Source organism: Coregonus clupeaformis, chromosome 35 (assembly GCF_020615455.1).
Source record: "Coregonus clupeaformis isolate EN_2021a chromosome 35, ASM2061545v1, whole genome shotgun sequence".
NCBI classification, from domain to species: Eukaryota; Metazoa; Chordata; class Actinopteri; order Salmoniformes; family Salmonidae; genus Coregonus; species Coregonus clupeaformis.
This window is the reverse complement of record NC_059226.1, coordinates 32,838,051-32,852,401: the sequence shown is the minus strand read 5'-3', so window position 1 is coordinate 32,852,401 and position 14,351 is coordinate 32,838,051. Positions and strand designations below refer to the sequence as shown.

The 14,351-nt window shown below is 45.1% G+C and overlaps 1 protein-coding gene across 1 annotated transcript in view; it reads right to left on the bottom strand.

The window, feature by feature from the left end:
- LOC121551492 (tubulin-specific chaperone D) overlaps positions 1-14,351 on the bottom strand; it is a 67,124-nt gene that overhangs the window by 15,929 nt on the left and 36,844 nt on the right. Inside the window, exons 19-30 of the mRNA XM_041864185.2 lie at positions 14,127-14,207; positions 13,765-13,838; positions 13,221-13,338; positions 12,857-12,917; positions 10,884-10,906; positions 10,622-10,716; positions 9,393-9,469; positions 7,428-7,509; positions 7,148-7,266; positions 6,006-6,091; positions 3,246-3,386; positions 558-641 (exon numbers count right to left, since the gene is read on the bottom strand). Of these exons, the coding sequence (XP_041720119.2) occupies positions 558-641; positions 3,246-3,386; positions 6,006-6,091; positions 7,148-7,266; positions 7,428-7,509; positions 9,393-9,469; positions 10,622-10,716; positions 10,884-10,906; positions 12,857-12,917; positions 13,221-13,338; positions 13,765-13,838; positions 14,127-14,207 (1,041 nt within the window). The remainder of the gene's footprint in view (positions 1-557; positions 642-3,245; positions 3,387-6,005; positions 6,092-7,147; positions 7,267-7,427; positions 7,510-9,392; positions 9,470-10,621; positions 10,717-10,883; positions 10,907-12,856; positions 12,918-13,220; positions 13,339-13,764; positions 13,839-14,126; positions 14,208-14,351) is intronic.

Sequence of the window (14,351 nt, the reverse complement as noted above, 5' to 3'; positions counted from 1 at the left end):
GAGAGATGAGTAGAGGAGAGGAGAGAGGGATGAGAAGAGAGGAGGAGAGGAGAGAGGAGGAGAGGAGAGAGGGATGGGAAGAGAGGAGGAGAGGAGGAGAGGAGAGAGGAGGAGAGGATGAGAGGAGAAGAGAGGGATGAGAGGAGGAGAGGAGGAGAGGAGAGATGAGAGGGGGGATGAGATGAGAGGAGGAGAGGAGAGATGAGAGGAGAGATGAGTAGAGGAGAGGAGAGGAGAGAGGAGGAGAGGAGAGAGGGATGAGAAGAGAGGAGGAGAGAGGGATGAGAGGAGGAAAAGAAGTGGGAATGAATGAAGAGGGAATTAACGGATGAGAATGTAAAAAAGTGGTCAGGGAGGGAATGAATGAATGAAGAGCTACAGCTAAGACTCTTTAATTCCTACTATATAAAATAACATAAATGTCATAACACCTTTCTTACCTTCTATATAGCACGCTTATGAATGATTTGTGAAGCATCTATGAAGGCCTTATGAAGGTTTTATAAAGTTGTTAGTTTAAAGTGGTACAGCGTGATTGAGGAAGTTATTCTACTCACAGGTCTTGGGAGAGTAGTTGTGGAGCGGTGCCGACCACCAACAGAGTCACCTCCATCAGACTAGTCATGGCTGCCTCTCTCACCCTGGAGAGGAGGAGAAGAGAGATTCATACCTCAAACACACACACACCTGAAATGCCACTTGTCATGCCACCGCCCCCAGGGTCCTAAAAGCTAATATTCAAATCAGTTTGGTCATGTCCCGAGGGCAGCTTTAGTTTGTGTGATGTGGTAATGAAGATATCTACTCTAACGTCACGCCCTGAGAGAGGAGCCACAGTGTCTGTGTGTGCGAAGCGACAGTTCACAGGTGGAGACAGGTGGAGAGAATGCCGTAGAAGCGGTCCAGTTCATCGGACAGACAGACAGACAGACAGACAGACAGATTAGTTCATGTAATATTAAGGCAGGGAGTAAAGGTCATAGATCAGATTCATCATTCCCTTGAGGCAACTAGTTCAAACTAACAGTTACAGTGCCTTGCAAAAGTATTCATCCACCTTGGCGTTTTTCCTATATTGTTGCATTACAACCTGTAATTTAAATTGATTTTTATTTGGATTTCATGTAATGGATATACACAAAATAGTCCAAATTGGTGAAGTGAAATGAAAAAATTCAAAATAATAAATAACGGAAAAGTGGTGCGTGCATATGTATTCACCCCCTTTGCTATGAAGCCCCTAAATAAGATCTGGTGCAACCAATTACCTTCAGAAGTCACATAATTAGTTAAATAAAGTCCACCTGTGTGCAATCTAAGTGTCACAAGATCTGTCACATGTTCTCAGTATATATACACCTGTTCTGAAAGGCCCCAGAGTCTGCAACACCAATAAGCAAGGGGCACCACCAAGCAAGCGGCACCATGAAGACCAAGGAGCTCTCAAAACAGGTCAGGGACAAAGTTCTGGAGAAGTACAGATCAGGGTTGGGTTATAAAAAAATATCCGAAACTTTGAACATCCCACGGAGCACCATTAAATCCATTATTAAAAAATTGAAAGAATATGGCACCACAACAAACCTGCCAAGAGAAAGCCGCCCACCAAAACTCACGGACCAGGCAAGGAGGGCATTAATCAGAGAGGCAACAAAGAGACCAAAGATAACCCTGAAGGAGCTGCAAAGCTCCACAGCGGAGATTGGAGTATCTGTCCATAGGACCACTTTAAGCCGTACACTCCACAGAGCTGGGCTTTACGGAAGAGTGGCCAGAAAAAAGCCATTGCTTAAAGAAAAAAATAAGCAAACACGTTTGGTGTTCGCCAAAAGGCATGTGGGAGACTTCCCAAATATATGGAAGAAGGTACTATGGTCAGAGGAGACTAAAATTTAGCTTTTTGGCCATCAAGGAAAACGCTATGTCTGGCGCAAACCCAACACCTCTCATCACCCCGAGAACACCATCCCCATGGTGGTGGCATCATCCTGCTGTGGGGATGTTTTTCCATCGGCAGGGACTGGGAAACTGGTCAGAATTGAAGGAATGGATGGATGGCGCTAAATACAGGGAAATTCTTGAGGGAAACCTGTTTCAGTCTTCCAGAGATTTGAGACTGGGACGGGGGTTCACCTTCCAGCAGGACAATGACCCTAAGCATACTGCTAAAGCAACACTCGAGTGGTTTAAGGGGAAACATTTAAATGTCTTGGAATGGCCTAGTCAAAGCCCAGACCTCAATCCAATTGAGAATCTGTGGTATGACTTAAAGATTGCTGTACACCAGCGGAACCCATCCAACTTGAAGGAGCTGGAGCAGTTTTGCTTTGAAGAATGGGCAAAAATCCCAGTGGCTAGATGTGCCAAGCTTATAGAGACATACCCCAAGATACTTGCAGCTGTAATTGCTGCAAAAGGTGGCTCTACAAAGTCTAGACTTTGGGGGGGTGAATAGTTACGCACGCTCAAGTTCTGTTTTTTTTTTCTTATTTCTTGTTTGTTTCACAATAAAAAATATTTTGCATCTTCAAAGTGGCAGGCATGTTGTGTAAATCAAATGATACAAACCCCCCAAAAACCCATTTTAATTCCAGGTTGTAAGGCAACAAAATAGGAAAAATGCCAAGAGGGGTGAATACTTTCGCAAGCCACTGTAGTTCACATTGGGTGAGCAGCAGCATTGAAGGCCAGGCAACAGGCCTAACCTGGTTAATTCAAGGTTAAATCAATCAAAAACAGATATCATTGCCACAGGACTGTCCTGTTAGACAAAAATGTGATGATTCAATCTCTCCTTCCTCCCCTCTCTTCTCCACCTCACAGAGGAATGTGTCCCCACTGGAGAAGGGAGAGAGAAACAGAAAGATAGAACGACAGAGAGAAGGACAGCGAGAGAGTGAGAGTGAGACAGACAGAGAGAGAGAGAGACAGAGAGACAGACAGAGAGAGAGAGAGAGAGAGAGAGAGAGAGAGAGAGAGAGAGAGAGAGAGAGAGAGAGAGAGAGAGAGAGAGAGAGAGAGATAGAGAGAGATAGAGATAGAGAGAGAGAGATCAAACAACAAAGAGAAAGAGAGAAAGTCTGTCCCACGGTAGGGTCAGGTGACACGCCAGGTGACATTCCTGTCAGGTAAACTAACTAAGCATTGCCCGGGGCCACCAGGTGTGACACATGCCTGTAGGGCAGGGAGTGGAGTCCTGAAGGGGAGCAGGGGTAAACCAGGGGGAATGTGTATGTGTCACTCACCAGGACCCTACATCTCCTCTGCTGTCCAGTGTGTAGTCAGTCATACAGTCCAGCAGAACTCTGTAGACAGCTGACACGTTCCCCTCACACACCACAGAGTCAGAACTACCCTGGGCTGATACCCCCGCTGTCACACACACCCTGACAGAGACACAGATAGATAGAGGGGGTTAGGAGGGAAGAGAGAGAGAGAGAGAGAGAGAGAGAGAGAGAGAGAGAGAGAGAGAGAGAGAGAGAGAGAGAGAGAGAGAGAGAGAGAGAGAGAGAGAGAGAGAGAGAGAGAGAGAGAGAGAGAGAGAGAGAGAGAGAGAGAGAGAGAGAGAGAGTGAAAGAGCGAGCGAGAGAGAGTGAAAGAGAGAGAGAAAGTCTGAGTTCGATACATAGAAAGAAAAGAACAGTGAGTTAGAGAGGGAAGGGAAGATTCAGGAAAACAGACAGAGTTAGAGAGGGAGGAAGAAAGAGATAAAAGAGTGACACAGAGACACAGAGAGACAGAGAGACACAGAGACACAGAGACACACGGAGACACAGAGACACAGAGAGACACGGAGACACAGAGACACAGAGACACACGGAGACACAGAGACACACGGAGACACAGAGACACAGAGACACAGACTCAAAGAGAAACAGAAACACAGAGACACAGAGACAGAGAGACAGAGAGACACAGAGACATACAGAGACAAAGAGACAGAGACACACAGACACAAAGAGACACACAGAGACAAAGAGACACACAGAGACAAAGAGACAAAGAGACACACAGAGACAAAGAGACAGAGACACACAGACACACAGAGACAAAGAGACACAGAGACAAAGAGACAAAGAGACACACAGAGACAAAGAGACACACAGAGACACAGAAACAAAGAGACACACAGAGACACAGAAACAAAGAGACACACAGAGACAAAGAGACACACAGAGACAAAGAGACAAAGAGACACACAGAGACAAAGAGACACACAGAGACAAAGAGACACACAGAGACACAGAAACAAAGAGACACACAGAGACAAAGAGACACACAGAGACAAAGAGACACACAGAGACAAAGAGACACACAGAGACACAGAGACACACAGAGACACACAGAGACAAAGAGACACACAGAGACAAAGAGACAAAGAGACACACAGAGACAAAGAGACACACAGAGACAAAGAGACACACAGAGACACAGAAACAAAGAGACACACAGAGACAAAGAGACACACAGAGACAAAGAGACACACAGAGACAAAGAGACACACAGAGACACAGAGACAAAGAGACACACAGAGACACAGAGACAAAGAGACACAGAGACACACAGAGACACAGAAACAAAGAGACACACAGAGACACACAGAGACACAGAAACAAAGAGACACACAGAGACACAGAGACACAGAGACACAGAGACACAGAGACACAGAAACAAAGAGACACACAGAGACACAGAGACACAGAGACACACAGAGACACACAGAGACACAGAGACACACAGAGACACAGAGACACACAGAGACACAGAGACACAGAGACACACAGAGACACACAGAGACACACAGAGACACACAGAGACACACAGAGACACAGAGACACACAGACACAAAGAGACACATGATAGACAGGTCCTGCAGGTATGACCAGCTGGTTCTTTACTTCTGGATACAACCCTAATGCTACCGTTGACCTGTTACCCCAGAAGACAATCAACAAGACAGACAGGGAGGGAGTTAGGGAGGGAGACAGGGGGGGAGAAAGCAGGGAGACAGACAGGGAGATAGATGGGAACAGGAGAGGGAACAAGATATGCACTGTGTGTAAGACAGGCTGGAAGATGCCAAGAGATGAAGAGGGAGAGAGGGTCAGAGGGAGAGAGAGAGGGGTGGTGGAGAGAAGAGAGGCTGGGAGAGGTGAAGTGGAGGAGTGGACAGGTGGAGAGGTGAAGGGTAGAGGTGGAAGGGTGGAGGCATGGAGGAGTCAGGAGTGAAGAGGTGGAGTGGAGAAACGGAGAGGTGGAGTGGAGGAGTGGAGAGGTGAAAGAGGGGAGAGAAGAGGTGGAGGAGTACAGAGATGGAGGAGTGAAGAGGAAAGGTGGAGTATAGAGGTGGAGGAGTGGAGAGGAGAGGTGGAGGAGTATAGAGGTGAAGGAGTGGAGAGGTGAAGGAGTGGAGAGGTGAAGGAGTGGAGAGAAGAGGTGGAGGAGTACAGAGGTGGAGGAGTGGAGAGGAGAGGTGGAGGAGTATAGAGGTGGAGGAGTGGAGAGGTGAAGGAGTGGAGAGAAGAGGTGGAGGAGTACAGAGATGGAGGAGTGAAGAGGAAAGGTGGAGTATAGAGGTGGCGGAGTGGAGAGGAGAGGTGGAGGAGTGGAGAGAAGAGGTGGAGGAGTATTGAGGTGGAGGAGTGGAGAGGAGAGGTGGAGGAGTGGAGAGGAGAGGTGGAGGAGTACAGAGGTGGAGGAGTGGAGAGAAGAGGTGGAGGAGTGGAGAGGAGAGGTGGAGGAGTACAGAGGTGGAGGAGTGGAGAGAAGAGGTGGAGGAGTGGAGAGAAGAGGTGGAGGAGTATTGAGGTGGAGGAGTGGAGAAGAGAGGTGGAGGAGTATAGAGGTGGAGGAGATGAGAGGTGGAGGAGTATAGAGGTGGAGGAGTGGAGAGGTGGAGGAGATGAGAGGTGGAGGAGTGGAGAGGAGAGGTGGAGGAGTACAGAGGTGGAGGAGTGGAGTGGAGAGGAGAGGTGGAATGAGAGGAGAGGAGAGGACAGACTCACTGTGCCATGGCCTTGGCAGCATCTCTCCTGGCCTCAGTGAAGCATACCTCCCTCTGACTACAGCTCTGCTGAAGACCTGACAGGATCTGACACACACATGCACACACACACACACACACACACACATGCACACACACAGGTATCAAAGGTAGTCTGACATGAAGTGTGGTGCTGAAACTGACCTGAGGCACTGTGTAGAATGCAACTATAATAGAATATGGTCATAGTGAAAAGAGGCTGCTCACCCCAACATGTCAGCATAATCTATCAGTATAATACTGAATCAGGCTGTTGATGTGTTCCTGGTGTAGTGTTATTAACTAACAGATGTATAGTACCTGGTGTAGTGTTATTAACTAACAGATGTATAGTACCTGGTGTAGTGTTATTAACTAACAGATGTATAGTACCTGGTGTAGTGTTATTAACTAACAGATGTATAGTACCTGGTGTAGTGTTATTAACTCTAACAGATGTATAGTACCTGGTGTAGTGTTATTAACTAACAGATGTATAGTACCTGGTGTAGTGTTATTAACTAACAGATGTATAGTACCTGGTGTAGTGTTATTAACTCTAACAGATGTATAGTACCTGGTGTAGTGTTATTAACTAACAGATGTATAGTACCTGGTGTAGTGTTATTAACTAACAGATGTATAGTACCTGGTGTAGTGTTATTAACTCTAACAGATGTATAGTACCTGGTGTAGTGTTGTTAACTAACAGATGTATAGTACCTGGTGTAGTGTTATTAACTAACAGATGTATAGTACCTGGTGTAGTGTTATTAACTAACAGATGTATAGTACCTGGTGTAGTGTTATTAACTCTAACAGATGTATAGTACCTGGTGTAGTGTTATTAACTAACAGATGTATAGTACCTGGTGTAGTGTTATTAACTAACAGATGTATAGTACCTGGTGTAGTGTTATTAACTCTAACAGATGTATAGTACCTGGTGTAGTGTTATTAACTAACAGATGTATAGTACCTGGTGTAGTGTTATTAACTAACAGATGTATAGTACCTGGTGTAGTGTTATTAACTCTAACAGATGTATAGTACCTGGTGTAGTGTTATTAACTAACAGATGTATAGTACCTGGTGTAGTGTTATTAACTAACAGATGTATAGTACCTGGTGTAGTTTTCCATGGATCATGAACCTTGGTAGAGAACCCAGGGCCAGTGCACTGCCACACCGGGTCAATACCTGCGTACTCTTTAACCCTGCTATATACTGGGACACCAGGACCTCTACACACAGAGAACACACACACACACAGACGGACACACACACACACAGACGGACACACCGATTAGATCACAGGAGTTAGAGGAATCCAGAATGCTGTGTAAGGTATGGCTCATTTTTATGAAGCCTTCTAAATGGTACAGAGACCCCCCATGCTACCCACCCTGCATCTGGGGGTCAGCCATGCCTGGCTGCGGCTGGTAGTACTGCTCACACAGTGCTGCCAGGGCTGACACCGCTGCCTCCTACAGGGGGGGGGACCACATTACACACAAACCATTATACAGTGTGTAGCCTATGCCAACTTAATGTCATGAGAGTCCATAATAAAACGGTTGTATTTGTTGTGTTCGCTATGTACAGGGCCTTCGGAAAGTATTCAGACCCCTTGACTTTTTCCCACATTTTGTTACGTTACAGCCTTATTCTAAAATGGATTAAATAAATAAAAATCCTCAGCAATCTACACACAATACCCCATAATCACAAAGGAAAAACAGGTTTTTAGAATCTTTTGCCAATGTATTAAAACCTAAAAAACAGAAATACCTTATTTACATAAGTATTCAGACCATTTGCTATGAGACTCGAAATTGAGCTCAGGTGCATCCTGTTTCCATCGATCATCCTTGAGATGTTTCTACAACTTGATTGGAGTCCACCTGTGATAAATTCAATTGATTGGACATGATTTGGAAAGGCACACACCTGTCTATATAAGGTCCCGCAGTTGACAGTGCACGACAGAGCAAAAACCAAGCCATGAGGTCAAAGGAATTGTCTGCAGAGTTCCGAGACAGGATTGTGTTGAGGCACAAATCTGGTGAAGGGTACCAAAATAATTCTGCAGCATTGAAGGCCCCCAAGAACACAGTGGCCTCCATCCTTCTTAAATGGAAGAAGTTTGGAACCACCAAGACTCTTCCTAGAGCTGGCCACCCGGCCAAACTGAGCAATCGGGGGAGAAGGGCTTTCGTCAGGGAGGTGACCAAGAACCCGATGGTCACTCTGACAGACCTCCAGAGCTCCTCTGTGGAGATGGGAGAACCTTCCAGAAGGACAACCCTCTCTGCAGCACTCCACCAACCAGGCCTTTATGGTAGAGTGGCCAGACGGAAGCCACTCCTCAGTAAAAGGCACATGACAGCCCGCATGGAGTTTGCCAAAAGGCACCTAAAAGACTCTCAGACCATGAGAAACAAGATTCTCTGGTCTGATGAAACCAAGACTGAACTCTTTGGCCTGAATGCCAAGCGTCACGTCTGGAGGAAACCTGGCACCATCCCTACGGTGAAGCATGGTGGTGGCAGCATCATGCTGTGGGGATGTTTTTCAGTGGCAGGGACTGGGAGACTAGTCAGGATCGAGGGACAGATGAACGGAGCAAAGTACAGAGAGATCCTTGATGAAAACCTGCTCCAGAGCGCTCAGGACCTCAGACAGGGGCGAAGGTTCACCTTCCAACAGGACAACGACCCTAAGCACACAGCCAAGACAACACAGGAGTGGCGTCGGGACAAGTCTCTGAATGTCCTTGAGTGGCCCAGCCAGAGTCCGGACTTGAACCCGATCTAACATCTCTGGAGAGACCTGAAAATAACTGTGCAGCGATGCCCCCCATCCAACCTGACAGAGCTTGAGAGGATCTGCAGAGAAGAATGGGAGAAACTCCCTAAATACAGGTGTGCCAAGCTTGTAGCGTCATACCTAAGAAGATGAGGCTGCAATTGCTGCCAAAGGTGCTTCAACAAAGTATTGAGTAAAGGGTCTGAATACTTACGTAAATGTGATATTTCTGTTTTTTGCAAAGTTTACAAACATTTCTTTAACTGTTTTTGCTTTGTCATTATGGGTTATTGTGTGTAGATTTTAATACATTTTAGAATAAGGCTGTAACGTAACAAAACGTGGAAAATGTCAAGGGGTCTGAATACTTTTCGAAGGCACTGTACAATGTAAATCCCACAATAAAGGGATTTCACAATATGGTGTGTGTCTGTCTGTCTGTCTTAAGGTTTTGGTTTGGTTTAGGGGTTACGGAAAATAGGATTTAGAATGGGAATCAATTGTTTGGTCCTCACAAGAATAGTAAAACAAACGTGTGTGTGTGTAGAATGCTGAACTGTACCTTGATACCGTCCCTAGGTCCAGGTGAGATGAGGTGGAGGCTCTTCAAGGTGTCGTCTATCAGACACTGCCAGCCAGCTGAAACAGACAGGGTTTACTCTGTCATTACGTGTCAGTGGTTTGTACAGTACAGAGACACTGCCAGCCAGCTGAAACAGACAGGGTTTACTCTGTCATTACGTGTCAGTGGTTTGTACGGTACAGAGACACTGCCAGCCAGCTGAAACAGACAGGGTTTACTCTGTCATTACGTGTCAGTGGTTTGTACGGTACAGAGACACTGCCAGCCAGCTGAAACAGACAGGGTTTACTCTGTCATTACGTGTCAGTGGTTTGTACGGTACAGAGACACTGCCAGCCAGCTGAAACAGACAGGGTTTACTCTGTCATTACGTGTCAGTGGTTTGTACGGTACAGTACCTCCTGGCTCTAACGGTGGGGCGTGGCTTGTCCATTATTATACACCATCTGTTAATCATTAACAACCACAGCCCAGGTATAACCATGACAAACGATAAAACAAGTGGTTACTACTGTTAGCCACCTCTCTGTTAGCTATAGCCCAGGTATAACCCTTTTCCTGTTCCAACAAAACCTTCAGGAAGATAATAGCCAGTTTATTGATGCTATACGGTCCCTAATTACATACAACCACTGGTCGAATTCTTCTTGAGCGGATGGTCGGAACATAGTTCCGTGTGTGGTCCTCTGTAGCTCAGCTGGTAGAGCACGGCGCTTGTAACGCTAAGGTAGTGGGTTCGATCCCCGGGACCACCCATACACAAAAAACGAATAATGTATGCACGCATGACTGTAAGTCGCTTTGGATAAAAGCGTCTGCTAAATGGCATATTATTATTATTATTATTATAGTTATAAATAATTTGTACACTGCAAATTGACCGCAAGAATCCCAAATAGATATAGTATTTGACAAAAACAGAATAATTTCAAACCTTGATTACATTGGGATACGATCACATATGCCTCTATTTATGCGTGGGAATACTTGGGAACAGATTTCCCAAAAATGTAAATTACTTTGAGCTGTTTTTCTGGTGATTTTACAGTCTTTTATGTCCAACAACTCAAATGATTTGAAAAAATCTAATAAAATCTCTGAAAACACATAAAATCACCCGCAGGATGTATTTGACCACTATTGAGAAACCCTGCTAGATGGAGGAATCATTCAGATAAGGCCTGAATATCAACGATATGAAAACTCACTGATGACAGGGTCGTCCTTGAAAGGCATCTTGGAGAGGGACATCTTCTCAATGAGAGAACAGGCTGCAGGCCTCATCAGCTCACCACCAAAGCCCCTACACAGACAGGAGACAACAGCACACGTGTACACCCAAAAAAATGTTTTGCAGTTGCACAACATACTGGTCTGAAACCTTTAAAAGGGGCATTACATAATTTTTTTTTTTTTTTTATCAACTCCTGAAACAGTCCAAAACAGAATGAGGAAAATAACAGTGCTTACCTGTACTGCTTTCTGTCAAATAGCTGGAAGACGAAACAAACACATGATGAAAAGACTGGTGATGTACAACTTTAAAGACAACAACATGTACAGTGGGGAAAAAAAATATTTAGTCAGCCACCAATTGTGCAAGTTCTCCCACTTAAAAAGATGAGAGAGGCCTGTAATTTTCATCATAGGTACACGTCAACTATGACAGACAAAATGAGAAAATAAAATCCAGAAAATCACATTGTAGGATTTTTAATGAATTTATTTGCAAATTATGGTGGAAAATAAGTATTTGGTCAATAACAAAAGTTTCTCAATACTTTGTTATATACCCTTTGTTGGCAATGACACAGGTCAAACGTTTTCTGTATGTCTTCACAAGGTTTTCACACACTGTTGCTGGTATTTTGGCCCATTCCTCCATGCAGATCTCCTCTAGAGCAGTGATGTTTTGGGGCTGTCGCTGGGCAACACGGACTTTCAACTCCCTCCAAAGATTTTCTATGGGGTTGAGATCTGGAGACTAGCTAGGCCACTCCTTCTTACGAAGCCACTCCTTCGTTGCCCGGGCGGTGTGTTTGGGATCATTGTCATGCTGAAAGACCCAGCCACGTTTCATCTTCAATGCCCTTGCTGATGGAAGGAGGTTTTCACTCAAAATCTCATGATACATGGCCCCATTCATTCTTTCCTTTACACGGATCAGTCGTCCTGGTCCCTTTGCAGAAAAAACAGCCCCAAAGCATGATGTTTCCACCCCCATGCTTCACAGTAGGTATGGTGTTCTTTGGATGCAACTCAGCATTCTTTGTCCTCCAAACACGACGAGTTGAGTTTTTACCAAAAAGTTCTATTTTGGTTTCATCTGACCATATGACATTCTCCCAATCCTCTTCTGGATCATCCAAATGCACTCTAGCAAACTTCAGACGGGCCTGGACATGTACTGGCTTAAGCAGGGGACACGTCTGGCACTGCAGGATTTGAGTCCCTGGCGGCGTAGTGTGTTACTGATGGTAGGCTTTGTTACTTTGGTCCCAGCTCTCTGCAGGTCATTCACTAGGTCCCCCGTGTGGTTCTGGGATTTTTGCTCACCGTTCTTGTGATCATTTTGACCCCATGGGGTGAGATCTTGCGTGGAGCCCCAGATCGAGGGAGATTATCAGTGGTCTTGTATGTCTTCCATTTCCTAATAATTGCTCCCACAGTTGATTTCTTCAAACCAAGCTGCTTACCTATTGCAGATTCAGTCTTCCCAGCCTGGTGCAGGTCTACAATTTTGTTTCTGGTGTCCTTTGACAGCTCTTTGGTCTTGGCCATAGTGGAGTTTGGAGTGTGACTGTTTGAGGTTGTGGACAGGTGTCTTTTATACTGATAACAAGTTCAAACAGGTGCCATTAATACAGGTAACGAGTGGAGGACAGAGGAGCCTCTTAAAGAAGAAGTTACAGGTCTGTGAGAGCCAGAAATCTTGCTTGTTTGTAGGTGACCAAATACTTATTTTCCACCATCATTTGCAAATAAATTCATTAAAAATCCTACAATGTGATTTTCTGGAGAAAAAAAATCTCATTTTGTCTGTCATAGTTGACGTGTACCTTTGATGAAAATTACAGGCCTCTCTCATCTTTTTAAGTGGGAGAACTTGCACAATTGGTCGCTGACTAAATACTTTTTCCCCCCACTGTACCTATGTTGGTACAACTGACTCAGGTGAATGGTCAACACTTGAGACAACATACATGTGGGTGAAAAGACACCGGAGGAGAGAAAGAGGAAGAGAGTAGCAAGAGGGAGAGAGAAAGGGAGAGGGTAGTGAGAGAGAGAAAGGGAGAGGGTAGTGAGAGAGAGAAAGGGAGAGGGTAGTGAGAGAGAGAAAGGGAGAGGGTAGTGAGAGAGAGAGAGAGAGAGAGAGAGAGAGAGAGAGAGAGAGAGAGAGAGAGAGAGAGAGAGAGAGAGTAGCAAGAGAGAAGTGAACTAACCCTCTGGTGAATGCTCTTGTGTCCATCCACACAGTCTGAAGAGATGAGCTCCGTCACCGGTCTACAATCCAATGCAATTCAATTTTATTGTCCATATGTTCCAGCAAACAACAGAAATGTTAAATCCCCCCAGATAGCACATATCTCACACACAGTTGGGTCTACAATAGATAGAAACAGTCAATGACCTATGACCTTATAGAAGCCAAGGGCTTAAGTCAAATCAGGAAGTCAAATCACGGGTCGATATGCAAAACAAAAGCTGTCTTTGTGGATGGATTTATGACATAACAACGTTCATGTGGTTTTCCTATAAGTACGGCCAATAGTGTAATTGGCTGGTTGAGAGGTGAGGTTCCAGTACCTGTTGTTCTGATTGGCCAGATTGTAGAGGGCGTGGCTGATCTCAGCAGATGCCAGAATGGCGCCATGGCGACTGTGGAGATCAATGCCCAACGCTACGGGCAGCAGCTGAGGCATAACTAAAAATATAATTATCCAAATATAAAACGTAATTCTAACTCAATTATTGTGTGTCTTTTTCATACCTTGCAGGGACACCTGACAGAACATCAACAGGGCAGAGGTGTGGATGTGGTTAATATATTGGAATATAACCTGAATGATTTGTGGCCTGGCTGGTCTACCTGAAATGCCGCAGCCTCCGGCACACGTCTACGATGTCGCCATAGTGTCCAATCTAGCCTACTGCCCTTTGACCTCTCTCTGTGTGTTCCCTATGTGTTCAATCAAATACCATTCTAAATAAAAAATAAAATAAAATAACTTGACAGATGTAAGGACCCAGACACAACAACAGTGATTGCAGCTGAACGTCACCCAGTCCATTCCACAGTAAGACAACGATGTTAGAGCGGGTAGGGAACAGCATGAATGACATAGCTCACCTGTTGCGGCCATATAATCAGGTGCTTGAGGCGTAAGATTATGCAGAGCCTTTGTTGCTAGCTCACGGATCACCCTGCAACACAACAGAGAAACACGCGGAGGAGAATTTCACCTGCTTCAACACTAATAGGCTACATACAGTATGAATGCTTTAAATGGCAGCAGGCTGGCATACGGACATCCGACCTGGGCCAAACACATATGACAAATACTTCCAAATACTAACTTGAGGTGTACTTGATTTAGCTTCTGGGACTATTCCATTGGTTCCATGGTAGCGGGCAAACTAAATCAAGTACAGTATTTGAAAGTATTTGATTAAAGTCTAAAGGACATGGAGGAGGACAGGAAAGGCCCTTACCCGTCCCAGTGGTTGATCTTCATGGCTACCAAGTGGTCTATCATGGGCCTGGTGTATTCTGGGAAACTGGCGATGTATACACTGAAGAGAACGAGACAAGAGGTTATTACTATTTTACTACTACAGGTAATGTTGTTACTACTACTATTACTACTACTACTACTACTACTACTACTACTACTACTACTACTACTACTACTACTACTACAGGTAATGTTATAACAT